The sequence below is a fragment of the Anomaloglossus baeobatrachus genome, chromosome 12 (assembly GCF_048569485.1).
Source record: "Anomaloglossus baeobatrachus isolate aAnoBae1 chromosome 12, aAnoBae1.hap1, whole genome shotgun sequence".
NCBI classification, from domain to species: domain Eukaryota; kingdom Metazoa; phylum Chordata; class Amphibia; order Anura; family Aromobatidae; genus Anomaloglossus; species Anomaloglossus baeobatrachus.
In genome coordinates this window covers 95,794,584-95,813,742 of record NC_134364.1, presented here as the reverse complement: position 1 = coordinate 95,813,742, position 19,159 = coordinate 95,794,584, and the positions used below count along the sequence as shown (strand labels likewise).

The following is a 19,159-nucleotide window of genomic DNA, read 5'->3' as shown; positions in this document are numbered from 1 at the left end:
TCTTCTGGTTTTCTAGTACCTCTGCTACCTGTTTCTGGTCCTCCAGTACCTCTGCTACCTGTTTCTGGTCTTCCTGTACCTCTGCTACCTCTTCCTGGACTTCCAGTACCTCTGCTACCTGTTTCTGGTCTTCCAGTACCTCTGCTACCTGTTTCTGGTCTTCCAGTACCTCTGCTACCTGTTTCTGGTCTTCCTGTACCTCTGCTACCTCTTCCTGGACTTCCAGTACCTCTGCTACCTGTTTATGGTCTTCCAGTACCTCTGCTACCTGTTTCTGGTCTTCCAGTACCTCTGCTACCTGTTTCTGGTCTTCCTGTACCTCTGCTACCTCTTCCTGGACTTCCAGTACCTCTGCTACCTGTTTCTGGTCTTCCAGTACCTCTGCTACCTGTTTCTGGTCTTCCAGTACCTCTGCTACCTGTTTCTGGTCTTCCAGTACCTCTGCTACCTGTTTCTGGTCTTCCTGTACCTCTGCTACCTCTTCCTGGACTTCCAGTACCTCTGCTAGCTGTTTCTGGTCTTCCAGTACCTCTGCTACCTGTTTCTGGCCTTCCAGTACCTCTGCTACCTGTTTCTGGTCTTCCAGTACCTCTGCTACCTGTTTCTGGTCTTCCAGTACCTCTGCTACCTGTTTCTGGTCTTCCAGTACGTCTTATGACCAGCCACAAAGCTCCTGGGAGAGCGTCCTGTGGACGAAGGGGACAATACTGGAGCTTTTGGGATCGTCACATCAGCTCTATGTTCACAGATGTAGAAATGAGGCAACTATCTCCCTCATAGCGTCACTTTTTAGGCAATGTACTGCCATTATGTACTCTATGTGAAAGAATAATCAGGAATTAGACTAATAATAAAGAGCTGGATAATAGGGAGACAGAGGAATGCTACAAGAGTCAGTCACAAATCACGACGTGTTGTGTGTCATTTTACGGCACTCACTATATTACCGAGCGCAGGCTATTAACAAGCCCCGCCCACTGATGAAACCACCCCCATTCTCCTACTAAACCTTAAGGAGAACACATTTTTGTCCTTGCTCCGGATAAATATCGCTCACTGATTCGTTGTCGGATACGGGGCACTGCAGCGGCTTTTACATGGGAGCTGAAGCTGCTGCAGCCGCCACTTTTCTTCTCTTGCCCTACTTCCGGTGTGAAGTGCAATTAGCAGCTGATTGGTTAATAGCTCAGCCGGAAGTAGGAGCACAGCCAAACACTGTTTCCATGGTGACCGGACGCTGAGACCGCGGGAGGTGCGTGTGTATTGATAGTGTATGGCGTCTGTGGCACCACAAGTCCCAGCCAGCACACAGTCATAAGAGCTGACACTAATTCCTGCAGGATCATCAGGATCGTAACCATGGGGAAGAAGATAGAAAAGAGGGAGAAGAAAGAGAGCAACGAGGACGAGTGCAGGAGTGAGGGAGCCGTGTATCTAATCCTACTGTGTGATACTGTCTGCTGAGCTGTGTATCTAATCCTATCCTGTGTGATACTGTCTGCTGAGCCGTGTATCTAATCCTATCCTGTGTGATACTGGCTGCTGAGCCGTGTATCTAATCCTATCCTGTGTGATACTGTCTGCTGAGCCGTGTATCTAATCCTATCCTGTGTGATACTGTCTGCTGAGCCGTGTATCTAATCCTCTCCTGTGTGATACTGTCTGCTGAGCTGTGTATCTAATCCTATCCTGCGTGATACTGTCTGCTGAGCTGTGTATCTAATCCTATCCTGTGTGATACTGTCTGCTGAGCTGTGTATCTAATCCTACTGTGTGATACTGTCTGCTGAGCTGTGTATCTAATCCTATCCTGTGTGATACTGTCTGCTGAGCCGTGTATCTAATCCTATCCTGTGTGATACTGGCTGCTGAGCCGTGTATCTAATCCTCTCCTGTGTGATACTGTCTGCTGAGCCGTGTATCTAATCCTCTCCTGTGTGATACTGTCTGCTGAGCCGTGTATCTAATCCTATCCTGTGTGATACTGTCTGCTGAGCAGTGTATCTAATTGTCACAAACCACCGGGGGGGTCACTCAGAAATCCCCCGCGCTGGCTACCAGTACGTCACAATCGGGGGGTAACAAGTGGGGGTCACCCCTCCTTTATACCTCCCGACCGACAGACAGAGCACGTGACGCGCTCTCTAGCGCCCCTCTTATAGTCAGGCCAATTATGGAATTGCCCGACCATAAGCAAGGAGGCCGCTATACTACTTATGCCGATTATTGAAGGGTCCCCGGTGAGAGTAAGGTATATATTCCCCCGACCTCCGCGGGCGGAATATATAAAATCTCCCCGAATCTCACTGGCCTCCCCACAATAATCCTTGGCACAACTCGCTGCCACCAACCGCTTCACGGTAACTATTAGCCGAACACACAGACGTGGGATTCAAGATCGAGATAACAGAACAGCCCAAGATTAATTATATAATTTAATCGCCTAAAGCACACTAGAACTACAATATATACAATAGGGAATCTACAGAATATACATATGTCAGAGTACAGTTACAGATAAAGCATGGTTTACAACAGGTATGCAATTCAATCAGTTACCTTGTGCGTCTGGCCACAGGGGGGCGCTGTAGACCAGGTTTCCAGGAACTCTCTCACAGGTCTGTCCCAACCAGGCCCCCGAGCAGAAGAACGCTGGAAAATGGCCGAAGTAGGGTTATCAACCTGGGCAGATCCAGGTCCCCTCCTACCTTAGTGACCTCACGGGGAAGCACTGCCACTCCCCCTGCATGGATCAGAATTATCCAGAAAAGGGGATTTTGGCCATAACTGTGCCTGGGAGCGTCGTAGACGGACGTCAACGCTCTCATTGTGACAGTTATGAATTTAGCTACAGAACGAGGGGACTCATGACCTGTCTACGAGTTCCCATATGGCTGATATCACGTTTGGTGTGTTTCCCAATGTCCTACTTCCATAAAAAGGGTGTGCCAGCATCGTCCACATGCGGAGACACCATTGTTATGGTTGCCATATTTATCGGAGATATGGCTTGCGAGATATGAACCATTTTTTACTGGAGTCGTTCTGTCTGGCTATTTCCATAGCCTTGCTAACTAGCTAGCAGCTCCTACTACAGGGTGACGGCAGGGAGTCATCCTGTATCCATTGTCCTAAAGCCACCTAATTTCCATATCACAGGACATGGCCATGGATTTGTTGCTAAACCAGTTGTGTGAAGGGAAGGGGGTAGTGACACCAGGAGAGGGCTTCCTGACATGACTTGAATGTCATGATTTATCGTCATATCTCCGGATTTACCTCACACCTCCCCCCTTTTGAGGGCGCTAGGGGGCAGCACACTCCGGTGTTCCCCCGTGCGCCCGTCCGCGACCTCTCCTTGTCGGGACAGCCCGTCTGCGTTACCGTGGTCACGGCCCCTTTTGTGGCGAATGGTGAAGTTGTATTGCTGGAGCGCAAGGCTCCATCGCAACAATCGCCCATTCGTCCCAGAGACGGTGTGCAACCAGCTGAGGGGATTGTGGTCCGTCTCCACGATGAAGTGGCGCCCGTATAGATAGGGTTGCAGACGCTGCAGGGCCCACACTATGGCCAGGCACTCCTTCTCCATTGTAGAATAGGCCACTTCCCTTGGTAACAGCTTCCTGCTCAGGTACAAGACTGGGTGCTCTTGGCTCGCAGAGTCCACCTGGCTGAGCACCGCACCGAGGCCGAAGTCACTGGCGTCGGTCTGTACTACAAACGGCCGCGTGAAGTCGGCTGCCTGTAGCACGGGCGGGCTGGACAGGGCGTCCTTTAGGGCCCGGAAGGCTGTCTCGCAGTCCACTGTCCAATCGACTGCAGAGGGCAGCTTCTTCTTGGTGAGGTCCGTCAAGGGCTTTGCCAGGCTACTATAGCATGGAACAAACCTCCTATAGTACCCAGCGGTCCCCAAGAAGGACATCACCTGCTTCTTGGTCCTGGGGGTGGGCCAGGATGCGATGGCCTCCACTTTCTCAGGCTCGGGCTTCAGCGTTCCCCCACCTACCCGGTGACCGAGGTACTGGACCTCGCTCATGGCCAGCTGACACTTTCCCGGCTTGATGGTCAAACCTGCCCGGTGGATCCGCCTGAGCACCTGTGCTAGATGCTCTAGGTGGTCCTCCCAGGTGGGACTGAAGACGGCAATGTCATCCAGGTACGCGGCCGCGTACCCTTCAAGTCCCTTGAGCAGGGTGTTGACCATCCGCTGGAAAGTGGCAGGGGCATTCCTCATCCCGAATGGCATCACCGTGGACTCGTACAGTCCAAATGGGGTAATAAAGGCAGAGCGTTCCCTGGCCTTGCGAGTCAGGGGGATCTGCCAATATCCCCGGCTCAGGTCCATGATGGTCAGGTACTGAGCCCCGGCCAACTGATCGAGCAGGTCATCGATGCGTGGCATTGGGTACGCATCGGCGACCGTGACAGCATTGAGCCCCCTGTAGTCCACGCAGAACCGAGTGGTTCGGTCCTTCTTAGGGACGAGGACTACAGGCGAGGCCCACGCGCTGTTGGATGCCTGGATCACCCCCAGCTCCAGCATCTCGTCAATCTCCTGGCGCATGTGTTGCTGCACCTCCAGGGAGACCCGATATGCTGAACGCCGGATCGGGGGATGATCCCCAGTGTCCACGTGATGGACAGCCAAGTCAGTCCTTCCGGGCTGGTTGGTAAACAACCCCCGGAAGGGGAGGAGGGTGGCCCACAGCTGGGACCGTTGGTCCTCCAAGAGCTGGTGGCCAACCTCCACATCCTCAATGGATCCGCCTGCCCTAACCTGGGCTAGCATATCCAAGAGGGTTTCCACTTCTCCCTCCTCGGGCAGGTTGCACACGGGGAGCGCACATGCCTCCCGCTCATGATGTGCCTTCATCATGTTCACATGGAAGGGCTTTCGCCTTCCACGGGCGGGGTCCAGGGTGACCAGGTACGTTACAGGGTTGAGCTGCTGGTACACGAGGTATGGGCCTTCCCAGGCTGCCTGAAGCTTGTCCTGTGGTACGGGGACCAGTACCCACACCTTTTGACCCACTTGGTAGGTCCTCTCACAAGCGTTCTGGTCGTACCAACGCTTCTGATCGGCCTGGGCTTGAGCCATATTGTCGTGTACCAGTTGCGTCAAGGCCTGCATTTTGTCCCGGAAGCGCATGACATACTCGATAACCGACACTCCAGGGGTGGCCAAATCCCCTTCCCAAGCCTCTTTCACCAGAGCCAGGGGGCCCCGCACACGTCGCCCGTACAGGAGCTCAAACGGTGAGAATCCTGTTGAGGCCTGTGGAACCTCCCGGTAAGCAAATAACAGGTGTGGGAGATACCGCTCCCAGTCACGCCCATGGGAGTCGACCAACATCTTAAGCATCTGCTTCAAGGTGCCATTGAACCGCTCGCACAGGCCATTAGTCTGTGGATGGTACGGGCTGGCCACCAGATGTCGCACCTGGACTTGCTTACAGAGGGTCTCCATCAGCTGGGACATGAATTGGGTCCCCCGGTCGGTGAGCATTTCCTGGGGAAAACCCACTCGGGAGAAAATCTCCAGCAATGCGGTGGCCACCTTGTCAGCCCGAATGGACGACAAGGCCACTGCTTCTGGGTACCGGGTGGCATAGTCCACTACCGTCAGTATGAAGCGTTTCCCGGAGCTGCTGGGGATGGCCAGCGGGCCGACCAGATCCACAGCCACCCTCCTGAAAGGCTCATCGATGATTGGCAGAGATACCAGTGGGGCTTTGGGGCGTGGCCCCGCCTTCCCCACTCTCTGACAGGTTTCACACGAACGGCAGTAGGCAGCCACATCGGCCCCCATTTTTGGCCAGTAGAAATGCTGGTTTAACCTGGCCTTGGTCTTAGCGATCCCTAGGTGTCCGGCCATCGGAATCTCATGTGCGATCCGCAACAACTCCGTCCGGAACGGATAGGGTACCACCAACTGTCGGTCCCTGGGCCACGCCTCCGGTGAACCCTGCTGGACCGTGGCCCGGTACAGCCGTCCTTGGTCCCAGACCACTCGCTCCGGGTCCGAGTCCGAGGGAGGCTGTGCCGCCTGCTCCTTTAGAGCTTTCAGGCTGTCGTCAGCTTCTAACGCTGCCTGAAACTCCTGACTAGATGTGGCCAGAATCGACGAGACTGTCACATCTTCAGTCAGTACCCCGGGACCTGTGTCCTGGCCTCCACCTGACTCGGCTGCCACTTGGTCAGAAGGGGAAGAGCTATCGGACCTCCGGGAGGCCCCTTGGCTTCCAGCACTCCCACTGCGGGTGACAGCGGCCACAGCCGCTGCGACCGTGGGTCGTGCCTGCTCCTCCTCCGTTCCTGACCAAGTCGCCGGTTCAGGCAGACCTACCTGGCTTCCTGACACCCCGGTTGTGGGGGAACCCTGCACCGAGATCTTACCTGGGAGCACTTCCGCTCCTGGACCGGCCCCAATCTCACCTGCCTGTTCCCCCCCTGCAGCAACAGAACCCCGCTGTGAAATCTCTGGGGACCCCACATTTGCTGTGGTAGCCCCCACCCCACACACTGGTCCTCCCCCTGCAGCACCCTGCTCTCTGCTTATCCCTGCAGAGGGCAGCAGATCCCAGCTCACAGGCTGGTTACTTGTAGAGGCATTGTCACACCTTTCTCTGACCCCCTCCCCTCCTGTCACAGCTGCAGCTGTGTGTGTGTCTATGGTGTCTATGCAAGCAGAAATATCAGAGTTCACTCCCTCCTCCCTTACATCATTCATAGATAACACATTAACATTGTCCGGAGGCACGTCAGCACGGGCTGAAGGTTCAGCCCTTGGTTGGGGCCCAAACTGGGAGGTTATCTGCCCCAAGTCTGTCCCAAGTAGCACGTTTGCAGGGATCCGATCAGTTACCCCCACCTCCCTCACCCCTCGCCCTGCGCCCCAGTCCACATAAATGTCAGCAACAGGCAGCGCCGGGTCAATGCCTCCAATCCCGGAGACAGCGAGGGTTTTTCCAGGGATCAAGTCTTGGGGGGACACCATCTCAGGCCGCACCAGAGTCACTTCCGAGGCGCTGTCTCGCAGTCCTATGGTCACAGACTGGCCGACGGTGACAGGTTGGAAGCTGTCCAGGGACCTACCACCACCCCCACCCACACAATACACCTTGGGCGGCCTTTGGGACGGGGACGGAGCCGGGGCCTTGGGACGCTGAGGGCACATGGCCTTGAAGTGTCCAGGTAGGTTGCACTGGTGGCACCGTCTTGGCTCTGCCACGGGCCTGGAGAGGGGAGTTGAGGGGGACACCCCCTGCAGTCTAGGGGCAGGTGGGGCAGTCGCAGAGTTCATCTTACCCCCTCTCCAGGTGCTGCTGGTGGCTGCTCTCCTGGCTTCAGGAGCCCGATTGTTGGTGTAGTCATCGGCCAGGGCAGCTGTAGCCGTGGATCCCTTTGGCTTCTGGTCTCGGATGAACTGGCGGAGATCCTCAGGGCAGTTCCACAAGAGTTGCTCCGTGATGAACAAGTCCAGGATCTCCGGTCCGGTGGAAAGCTGCAGGCCTTGGGTCCAGTGGTCGGCAGCTCGGGCAAGTGCCCGCCGGTGGTCAGCCCAGGAGTCCTTTGGTCCCTTCTGTAGGCTCCGGAACTTCTTGCGGTAGGACTCCGGGGTGAGGTTGTACTGTTGGATCAGGGCCCGCTTGATGGTGTCGTAGCCCTGATCCGCCTCAGCAGGCAAGTCCCCAAGGATATCCAGGGCCTTACCCCTTAAACGGGGGGTCAGGTATTTGGCCCACTGGTCCTTGTTCAGATGGTGCTGCAAGCAAGTCCGCTCAAAAGCAGTCAAGAAAGAGTCCAAGTCTCCATCCTTCTCCAGCACTGGGAAGTCCTCAACACGGACCTTTGGAAGTTTGGTGTCTTGAAGGTCACGTGTGGCTGATGAGGGCCGGAGCTGAGCTAGCTGCAGCTGGTAGTCACGCTCTGCCTGGCGCTCTTCACGCGCTGCCTGCCGCTCTGCCCTGCGCTCTGCCATGAGTATCTCGTAGGTATCCCGGTCTCCAGCCTGGAGAAGGGCCATAGCCATTTGAAGAAGGCTATCCGAGCCTCCCAGGCTCGGTGGAATGGCACGTGGTGATCTGCGGCCCGCTGCGGAGCCTGGTGCTTCACTGTCCATTGCAGAGCGGAGGGCTGGCATCTGGCTCGTTGAGGAACCTTGGGCGAGCTCCTCCTCATCTTGTCCAGCAGTCCCAGGTTGTGCGATGTCCTCTGCAGAGCTGTTCTCTGGCGTCGGGCTCCTGGAGGGCTCGTGGACAACCTCCTCATCGTCTCTGGCCTGAGCATCGGCCATTCCTTTGGCTTTGCTCCTGGTGCTATCAGCCATTCTTGCAGACTTTTGGTCACTGACACAGAACTGACACCTGATGCCTCCACACACCTTACAGTATCTGCACTCTGACACTCTAGTGTTGAGCTAGTCTGAAGACCCCAGCAGCCACAGCTGCTGCAGGCAGTCTTTAGTGTCTGGGAGTATGGGTCTCACACTCACACACACTATTATCTCGATCCCACCGCTATGCCCCCAATATGTCACAAACCACCGGGGGGGTCACTCAGAAATCCCCCGCGCTGGCTACCAGTACGTCACAATCGGGGGGTAACAAGTGGGGGTCACCCCTCCTTTATACCTCCCGACCGACAGACAGAGCACGTGACGCGCTCTCTAGCGCCCCTCTTATAGTCAGGCCAATTATGGAATTGCCCGACCATAAGCAAGGAGGCCGCTATACTACTTATGCCGATTATTGAAGGGTCCCCGGTGAGAGTAAGGTATATATTCCCCCGACCTCCGCGGGCGGAATATATAAAATCTCCCCGAATCTCACTGGCCTCCCCACAATAATCCTTGGCACAACTCGCTGCCACCAACCGCTTCACGGTAACTATTAGCCGAACACACAGACGTGGGATTCAAGATCGAGATAACAGAACAGCCCAAGATTAATTATATAATTTAATCGCCTAAAGCACACTAGAACTACAATATATACAATAGGGAATCTACAGAATATACATATGTCAGAGTACAGTTACAGATAAAGCATGGTTTACAACAGGTATGCAATTCAATCAGTTACCTTGTGCGTCTGGCCACAGGGGGGCGCTGTAGACCAGGTTTCCAGGAACTCTCTCACAGGTCTGTCCCAACCAGGCCCCCGAGCAGAAGAACGCTGGAAAATGGCCGAAGTAGGGTTATCAACCTGGGCAGATCCAGGTCCCCTCCTACCTTAGTGACCTCACGGGGAAGCACTGCCACTCCCCCTGCATGGATCAGAATTATCCAGAAAAGGGGATTTTGGCCATAACTGTGCCTGGGAGCGTCGTAGACGGACGTCAACGCTCTCATTGTGACAGTTATGAATTTAGCTACAGAACGAGGGGACTCATGACCTGTCTACGAGTTCCCATATGGCTGATATCACGTTTGGTGTGTTTCCCAATGTCCTACTTCCATAAAAAGGGTGTGCCAGCATCGTCCACATGCGGAGACACCATTGTTATGGTTGCCATATTTATCGGAGATATGGCTTGCGAGATATGAACCATTTTTTACTGGAGTCGTTCTGTCTGGCTATTTCCATAGCCTTGCTAACTAGCTAGCAGCTCCTACTACAGGGTGACGGCAGGGAGTCATCCTGTATCCATTGTCCTAAAGCCACCTAATTTCCATATCACAGGACATGGCCATGGATTTGTTGCTAAACCAGTTGTGTGAAGGGAAGGGGGTAGTGACACCAGGAGAGGGCTTCCTGACATGACTTGAATGTCATGATTTATCGTCATATCTCCGGATTTACCTCACACTAATCCTATCCTGTGTGATACTGTCTGCTGAGCCGTGTATCTAATCCTATCCTGTGTGATACTGTCTGATGAGCTGTGTATCTAATCCTATCCTGTGTGATACTGTCTGCTGAGCCGTGTATCTAATCCCATCCTGTGTGATACTGTCTGCTGAGCCGTGTATCTAATCCTCTCCTGTGTGATACTGTCTGCTGAGCTGTGTATCTAATCCTATCCTGTGTGATGCTGTCTGCTGAGCCGAGCAACTAATCCTACTGTGTGATACTGTCTGCTGAGCCGTGTATCTAATCCTATCCTGTGTGATACTGTCTGCTGTGCCGTGTATCTAATCCTATCCTGTGTGATACTGTCTGCTGAGCCGTGTATCTAATCCTATCCTGTGTGATACTGTCTGCTGAGCTGTGTATCTAATCCTATCCTGTGTGCTACTGGCTGCTGAGCCGTGTATCTAATCCCATCCTGTGTGATACTGTCTGCTGAGCTGTGTATCTAATCCTATCCTGTGTGATACTGTCTGCTGTGCCGTGTATCTAATCCTATCCTGTGTGATACTGTCTGCTGTGCCGTGTATCTAATCCTATCCTGTGTGATACTGTCTGCTGAGCCGTGTATCTAATCCTATCCTGTGTGCTACTGGCTGCTGAGCCGTGTATCTAATCCCATCCTATGTGATACTGTCTGCTGAGCCGTGTATCTAATCCTATCCTGTGTGATACTGTCTGCTGTGCCGTGTATCTAATCCTATCCTGTGTGCTACTGGCTGCTGTGCCGTGTATCTAATCCTATCCTATGTGATACTGTCTGCTGAGCTGTGTATCTAATCCTATCCTGTGTGATACTGTCTGCTGAGCTGTGTATCTAATCCTATCCTGTGTGATACTGTCTACTAAGATGTGTATCTAATCCTATCCTGTGTGATACTGTCTGCTGAGCTGTGTATCTAATCCTCTCCTGTGTGATACTGTCTGCTGAGCTGTGTATCTAATCCTCTCCTGTGTGATACTGTCTGCTGAGCTGTGTATCTAATCCTATCCTGCGTGATACTGTCTGCTGAGCTGTGTATCTAATCCTATCCTGTGTGATACTGTGCTGAGCTGTGTATCTAATCCTATCCTGTGTGATACTGTCTACTAAGATGTGTATCTAATCCTATCCTGTGTGATACTGTCTGCTGAGCTGTGTATCTAATCCCATCCTGTGTGATACTGTCTGCTGAGCTGTGTATCTAATCCTATCCTGTGTGATACTGTCTGCTGAGCCGTGTATCTAATCCTATCCTGTGTGATACTGTCTGCTGTGCCGTGTATCTAATCCTATCCTGTGTGATACTGTCTGCTGAGCTGTGTATCTAATCCTATCCTGTGTGATACTGTCTGCTGAGCTGTGTATCTAATCCCATCCTGTGTGATACTGTCTGCTGAGCTGTGTATCTAATCCTATCCTGTGTGATACTGTCTGCTGAGCTGTGTATCTAATCCCATCCTGTGTGATACTGTCTGCTGAGCTGTGTATCTAATCCTATCCTGTGTCATGTGTCTTCTCTCTTCAGGTAATCCTGAGAAGCCGTCTGTGTCAGCCGGTAAGATTGGGGGGTCTTCTGTCTTTTGGTGGTCCGGTGCTGCAGCATCTGGTGCTGCTTCTCCGGGGGTCTTCATTATTTGGGGTGTGGTCTGATCACAGAGGAGTACCAGTGCAGCGGAATCCTGGATCAGGACTTCACTGAGCTCTGCACCCGCCTGGGCTTCATGGAGATCCCTAAAGTCATCCCTCGAGCGCGGCCCCCGGGCACCCCGGCCTCTGACAGGAACATGTTTGGTGAGTTTTGGGTTGGAGCCCCCCTGTAACCCTCTCCCCCCCCCCAATATCATACTGTGCTCCCCAGCAGAGGAGTCGGACTACCCCTCGGATAAGGAGTGTCTGAGCGGCGCGGGCCCCCGAGACCGATACTCCTACTTCAGGCCGAACATCCGTGTAGAGCTGGAGGGCGAGGACGGGCGATCCGTGCGGGAGGTCTCCATCAGGGGTGAGTGCGGAGACCCTCGCCATCTGCAGATCAGCTCATAAAGGCACCAGCCGCTCGAGTCTCTACCTTTACTGACAACAGGCTGGAAGATCGATGAGAAGATGATGGGCGTCTTCTCCAAGTGTCTGCCGGCTCTGCCCAACCTGCACCACATCAAGTGAGGAAACCGCCAGCGCTGCGCCCGCTCTCCCCCGAGTGCTGCACGCTCTCACCCTCACTCCTTCCTGTCTCCTCCCAGCCTGTGGAACGTCGGCCTGACGGACGCCACCTTCTCCTCTCTGGTGACCATCCTGCAGCGCTGTCCAAGCCTCAAGTAAGAAAGGGGCAGTCCAAGGAGGACCAAGATGGCGTTAATGGGGGTCTTTGATTGCTACCATGAGCACCCATTAGTTCTCCTTGATCATTGTTGTTGGGGGAGATTGTGCCCCTTTAAATGACCTTATTAGACATTGATGTCAGTTCTCCGAGGTCGCTTCCTTTACAGGCAGGTGACGTATCAGTACGGGAGGGGTTAATCCCCCCTCTTTGCCCCCCATATGACGCCGCCATGCATCCCTGTCCCTCTTTTCCAGGGTTCTATCACTAGAAGGGAACTCGCTGCCCGACCAGTCGTACCACAGGTTAATCTCGGATGACTTGGGGTAAGTAAAGGGATCCTTAAAGGGATGTTCTCATTTTATAACATGACCTCTGGACCCATGACCGATCCTTGCAATGAAGGGGCCGTAGCACAGGTGATCTTCTGCAGGCCCAAACAATGCCCCCAAGCAGGGGTCAAGCAAGGATCTCCTCACTGACTCCAAGGAGCAGCAGCGTTGAGTCCCCTATAGTCCTACAAAATAATTGACAGGAAGAGCTATGGAGGGGTGAGAGGAACACTGGGAAATAACATGGTTGACGTGGTCACCACCCTCTTTTCTCCTTCACAGGTTGGTCCATATATCGCTCAGAAACAACCAAATCAATGACAACGGGGCCCGACTGATCGGCCAAGCCCTGCGGGGACTGAAGGTGACCAGCAAGAACCTGGCCACCCTGGTCCTCAGCTACAATCACATCACGGACCTGGGAGCGGGGCACATCGCCCAGGTGGGGGCAGACCCTCTGCTAGTCTATGAGATGAGGGTCGGGGACAAAGAATGTTGCCCCCCCCCCACCCGACCTCGTGATAGGAACCGGCAGGTCATAATCCATCCTTGTATTTTATCACAGGCCTTAAGGTTCAACCGGTCGCTGCTGACCCTCAATCTGTCCAGTAACCGGATCGGAGATCAGGGGGCGCTGGCGTTGGCCGAGGTCGGTACTGACCCTGCTTTTCCTGCTGGCCCGGTCACCGCATGTGGGTATAACACACCGCCATGTCGTGCTCTGGCCGCAGGTGCTGGGACGTTTCGCCTTAACTCATCCAGAGATTGTGGAGAGGAGACGACTGTTACTGGAGAAGGAGGCTCAGGACCATCCCAGATCGGTGAGGAGCAGCTCCACCAGAATGGGCGGTGAGTGCCAGGAGTAATGGCTGTGGGGTCTTGTTTACAGCCAACCACATCTCGGCACGCCGACACCAAGAACGAGCGACCACTCAGCCACCGCAGCGGCTCCGCGATGGAGAAACCCGAGAAATCGCCGGGGCAGAAGGCGAAACCAAGTGTCACAAAGAAAAAGGTGAGAGCACAATGTACCAGACCTGACGATACAAAGAACCCCGAAATCCCACAGGGCCCCAATTATCCAGCGCACATGGGTCTATAGACCAGGGGTCTCAACCTCGGCTGGGTATATGGGTCGCACAGAGGGAAAAAATAATTTGGGGGGCCGCATTCTTTGCAGGACAAAGTGACATTTTTATTGGTACCATATATAATATACAGTTAGGTCCAGAAATATTTGGACAGTGACACAATTTTCGCGAGTTGGGCTCTGCATGCCACCACATTGGATTTGAAATGAAACCTCTACAACAGAATTCAAGTGCAGATTGTAACGTTTAATTTGAAGGTTTGAACAAAAATATCTGATAGAAATTGTAGGAATTGTCACATTTCTTTACAAACACTCCACATTTTAGGAGGTCAAAAGTAATTGGACAAATAAACCAAACCCAAAAAAAAAATTTTTATTTTCAATATTTTGTTGCGAATCCTTTGGAGGCAATCACTGCCTTAAGTCTGGAACCCATGGACATCACCAAACGCTGGGTTTCCTCCTTCTTAATGCTTTGCCAGGCCTTTACAGCCGCAGCCTTCAGGTCTTGCTTGTTTGTGGGTCTTTCCGTCTTAAGTCTGGATTTGAGCAAGTGAAATGCATGCTCAATTGGGTTAAGATCTGGTGATTGACTTGGCAATTGCAGAATGTTCCACTTTTTTGCACTCATGAACTCCTGGGTAGCTTTGGCTGTATGCTTGGGGTCATTGTCCATCTGTACTATGAAGCGCCGTCCGATCAACTTTGCGGCATTTGGCTGAATCTGGGCTGAAAGTATATCCCGGTACACTTCAGAATTCATCCGGCTACTCTTGTCTGCTGTTATGTCATCAATAAACACAAGTGACCCAGTGCCATTGAAAGCCATGCATGCCCATGCCATCACGTTGCCTCCAGCATGTTTTACAGAGGATGTGGTGTGCCTTGGATCATGTGCCGTTCCCTTTCTTCTCCAAACTTTTTTCTTCCCATCATTCTGGTACAGGTTGATCTTTGTCTCATCTGTCCATAGAATACTTTTCCAGAACTGAGCTGGCTTCATGAGGTGTTTTTCAGCAAATTTAACTCTGGCCTGTCTATTTTTGGAATTGATGAATGGTTTGCATCTAGATGTGAACCCTTTGTATTTACTTTCATGGAGTCTTCTCTTTACTGTTGACTTAGAGACAGATACACCTACTTCACTGAGAGTGTTCTGGACTTCAGTTGATGTTGTGAACGGGTTCTTCTTCACCAAAGAAAGTATGCGGCGATCATCCACCACTGTTATCATCCGTGGACGCCCAGGCCTTTTTGAGTTCCCAAGCTCACCAGTCAATTCCTTTTTTTTCAGAATGTACCCGACTGTTGATTTTGCTACTCCAAGCATGTCTGCTATCTCTCTGATGGATTTTTTCTTTTTTTTCAGCCTCAGGATGTTCTGCTTCACCTCAATTGAGAGTTCCTTAGACCGCATGTTGTCTGGTCACAGCAACAGCTTCCAAATGCAAAACCACACACCTGTAATCAACCCCAGACCTTTTAACTACTTCATTGATTACAGGTTAACGAGGGAGACTCTTTCAGAGTTAATTGCAGCCCTTAGAGTCCCTTGTCCAATTACTTTTGGTCCCTTGAAAAAGAGGAGGCTATGCATTACAGAGCTATGATTCCTAAACCCTTTCTCCGATTTGGATGTGAAAACTCTCATATTGCAGCTGGGAGTGTGCACTTTCAGCCCATATTATATATATAATTGTATTTCTGAACATGTTTTTGTAAACAGCTAAAATAACAAAACTTGTGTCACTGTCCAAATATTTCTGGACCTAACTGTAATTTTTATTTTTTTACACACCTTGGGATCACTGATTTTGAACATTTTCACGTTTTCATTATAGCAAACGTGCACATTCTTTGTTTAAATATAAACATTTTTTTATTTTATTTTTTTTTTACATTTTACCTTTCTTGTAACGAATAGTCTTACAATTAGCACTATGTAGAAATTTTGACCAACATCTTTTAGTAATGTTCCCCATCTGGCAGCGCCAGCAACACATTCATCTGACATAAAGCGCAGACAGTGGCTGCGGCCCCTGCACCTGCCGCGATAGCCACGGGGGGCACGGGCCTGGAGGCCACACGAAGCTGCCTGAGGGGCCGCATGAGACCTCTGCCATAGACTGAGCCCCAGTGTGAATATGTTTCAGGATCCTCAGAAGAAAGAAGACAAGACGAATGTCAGCCAAGTGGCAACTGGGCCGTCTACTGTGGCTGCACAGCCTGGACCTGCCAAGAAAGAGGACGCGAAAACGGCCAAAAAACGTAAGAAGCCTGGCCTGATTACCGAAAACTACTACAGACACAGTGTAATAATACTGCTATCATGTGTTATAGAAACGGCCAAAACTGAGGAGAAAAACACACGAGGGAAAGCCGTGAAGTCTGCGACCAAGAGAGCACCCGAGCATGAGGTGGGAAATAAGAATATAACTACTATAATACTGCTCCTATATACAAGAATATAACTACTATAATACTGCCCCTATGTACAAGAATATAACTACTATAATACTGCTCCCCTGTACAAGAATATAACTACTATAATACTGCTCCTCTGTACAAGAATATAACTACTATAATACTGCCTCTATGTACAAGAATATAACTACTATAATACTGCTCCTCTGTACAAGAATATAACTACTATAATACTGCTCCTATGTACAAGAATATAACTACTATAATACTGCTCCTCTGTACAAGAATATAACTACTATAATACTGCTCCTATGTACAAGAATATAACAACTATAATACTGCCCCCTATGTACAAGAATATAACTACTATAATACTGCCCCCTATGTACAAGAATATAACTACTATAATACTGCTCCTCTGTACAAGAATATAACTACTATAATATTGCTCCCTATGTACAAGAATATAACTACTATAATACTGCCCCCTATGTACAAGAATATAACTCCTATAATACTGCCCCCTATGTACAAGAATATAACTACTATAATACTGCCCCCTATGTACAAGAATATATCTACTATAATACTGCCCCCCTATGTACAAGAATATAACTACTATAATACTGCCCCCTATGTACAAGAATATAACTACTATATAGCTACTATAATACTGCTCCTATGTACAAGAATATAACTCCTATAATACTGCCCCCTATGTACAAGAATATAACTACTATAATACTGCCCCTATGTACAAGAATATAACTACTATAATACTGCCCCTATGTACAAGAATATAACTACTATAATACTGCCCCCTATGTACAAGAATATAACTACTATAATACTGCTCCTATGTACAAGAATATAACTACTATAATACTGCCCCTATGTACAAGAATATAACTACTATAATACTGCCCCCTATGTACAAGAATATTACTACTATAATACTGCCCCTATATACAAGAATATAACTATTATAATACTGCCCCCTATGTACAAGAATATTACTACTATAATACTGCTCCTATGTACAAGAATATATCTACTATAATACTCCTCCTATGTACAAGAATATATCTACTATAATACTGCCCCTATGTACAAGAATATATCTACTATAATACTGCCCCTATGTACAAGAATATATCTACTATAATACTGCCCCTATGTACAAGAATATAACTACTATAATACTGCCCCCTATGTACAAGAATATAACTACTATAATACTGCCCCTATGTACAAGAATATAACTACTATAATACTGCCCCCTATGTACAAGAATATAACTGCTATAATACTGCCCCTATGAATGAGAATAGAGGCCTATAATGGAATGCCGTTGACCTTTTGCAGCAGGTGGAGGCCTCTGAAGTCACTAACCCTTTGCTGGAACAAGCTGAATTTCGGGACGGGAACGTTTACCTCCCGGGAAACAAGGTTCTGATCAGCCTAAACCTTTCCCGTAAGTGGCGTCCTGCGGTGAGAGCAGTGTTGCCACAACCGTACATCGTACTCCTCAGATATAAAAGTGCGCCCCCTGTAGGCAGTAAGAAATATTGCTATCTTGGAGTGTAACTGTTGTGTTCCCAATGTACAGGTAATGGGGTGACGGAGGAGGGTCTGCAGGGCTTCCTAAAAGCAATGAAAACTCAAGCAGTGGAGGCTAAGCCAGCGTCTGCGGCCCGGACTCACACAGGACTACTGAGGCTGTCCCTGGGGGTAAGACTTCCACATTCTACCTTCCAGAGGTACAAATTAAAGGGGTCCTCCACATATTAAAGGGAGTGTTAATATGTATAATTCCGCATCTCTCTTCTGATCTGTAGAAGAACAGGTTTCTAGCCGAAAGTCCGACCTTTGCCCAGATCCAGGAGATTATGCTCTTGCGGGAACCCATCCACCAATCCTCAAGGTCTTCTTTAGATGAGCAGGTCATGTGACCCATGACATCACTGATTGGAGGAAGTGACATCACAGTGTAAATCTATATATGGTTACATGGTACATTTTGTAAATTTACACAATAAAATATAAATAAATTGATTAATACCGCCAACATGTCCCTTCCTTATTACCATGAGGCACTCCGAAATAGAAACAATCCGTGTTTGTTTTTCTCTTAAAGGGGTTGTCCACGTTAGGGATCCTTTTTTTTTTTTTTTTATTTAAACGCATGTATATGAGGATAGTTTGAACGTCACGTATCTGTTTTCTTTCTTAGCTCAGTTACTTATGGCCACAAACCACTTCTCAGTTGAATATGGAGGAAATCAAAGAGCCTGTAGAAGCTAAACGGAGGAAAATGATTAATGAAACCCAATTGCCAAAATGAATTTTAACACCAATTGCTTGTATTTAAGTAAAAAAAAAAATATGACCCAAACACCTTTAAATTCCGCGCATGTAGTATGGATGTAAATGCGCATGCGCGGAGAAGCCGAGTGTACTGGCCTAATGCAGAAATGCATCGATGCTCCCACGGGAATGGTTTATGTGTTGTAGTCATGTGACAGTGACATAATAGAGGGGTAGAGGTGTTAATCAAGACTGAGGGGGATATTATCGGACCGCCTTCAAAGCACTTGCCAGCTCATTTGCATAATAGATCAAAGCCCCTATTACACTCACTTAAAGGGGAACTGTTAAGATATAGGATGATATTGTTATAGAACCATATTACTTTCAGTCCAAATTGACCAGATCGCTAATCTAGTTATTCATGCATCTACCACAAGGGGGCACTAAACCATAAGGATCAATCAGTGTCACATGGCCATGATAATAACCGCAGCTGTAGAGTGCCACCGTATTCCGGAGCAGTGTACAATGAGGGAAGCAACAAACAGTGAAAGACACAAAATAAGGGCAGAGCTGCAAATAAGGATACTGTTCTAAAAGTGTAAAGTAATACATATGCCTTCTAATGCTGTACAATAGTACCGGTCACATATCAGTGTATAGTGGGTATGGAAAGTATTCACACCCCTTTACATTTTCCACTGTTTGTTTCATTGTAGCCATTTGGTAAATTCAAAAAAGTTCATTTTTTTCTCATTAATGTACCCTCTGCACCCCATCCTCCATCTTGACCGAAAACCCTCGCTGAAATATAGAAATTTTTGCAAATTTATTAAACAAGAAAATCACATG

General features: G+C 49.9%; 1 protein-coding gene across 2 annotated transcripts; it reads left to right on the top strand.

Annotated features, from left to right (window-relative positions):
* The first annotated feature begins 1,199 nt into the window (after nucleotides 1-1,199).
* LRRC71 (leucine rich repeat containing 71) lies at nucleotides 1,200-18,058 on the top strand. Of its 2 annotated transcripts, XM_075331223.1 has the most exons (17): nucleotides 1,200-1,252; nucleotides 1,341-1,417; nucleotides 11,360-11,389; nucleotides 11,491-11,625; nucleotides 11,693-11,833; nucleotides 11,915-11,990; nucleotides 12,072-12,146; nucleotides 12,406-12,474; nucleotides 12,763-12,922; nucleotides 13,046-13,129; nucleotides 13,212-13,301; nucleotides 13,370-13,495; nucleotides 15,727-15,841; nucleotides 15,914-15,990; nucleotides 17,363-17,471; nucleotides 17,607-17,728; nucleotides 17,836-18,058. In XM_075331223.1, exons 2-17 carry the CDS (start codon nucleotides 1,360-1,362, stop codon nucleotides 17,947-17,949), a joined length of 1,581 nt encoding a protein of 526 aa, XP_075187338.1. In that variant the 5' UTR covers nucleotides 1,200-1,252; nucleotides 1,341-1,359; the 3' UTR covers nucleotides 17,950-18,058. The 2 variants fall into 2 exon arrangements, with proteins under 2 accessions (XP_075187338.1, XP_075187339.1); XM_075331224.1 differs by having other exon boundaries at nucleotides 1,222-1,417; nucleotides 11,696-11,833.
* Nucleotides 18,059-19,159: the final 1,101 nt, after the last annotated feature.

Excerpts from the sequence above, each read along its gene's own strand:
- LRRC71 (XM_075331223.1), top strand. The coding sequence starts at position 1,360 with ATGGGGAAGAAGATAGAAAAGAGGGAGAAGAAAGAGAGCAACGAGGAC. Across the intron at positions 11,834-11,914 it reads GCGGGAGGTCTCCATCAGGG|GCTGGAAGATCGATGAGAAG; the intron begins GTGAGTGCGGAG and ends TACTGACAACAG. Across the intron at positions 13,130-13,211 it reads GGGCGCTGGCGTTGGCCGAG|GTGCTGGGACGTTTCGCCTT; the intron begins GTCGGTACTGAC and ends CTCTGGCCGCAG.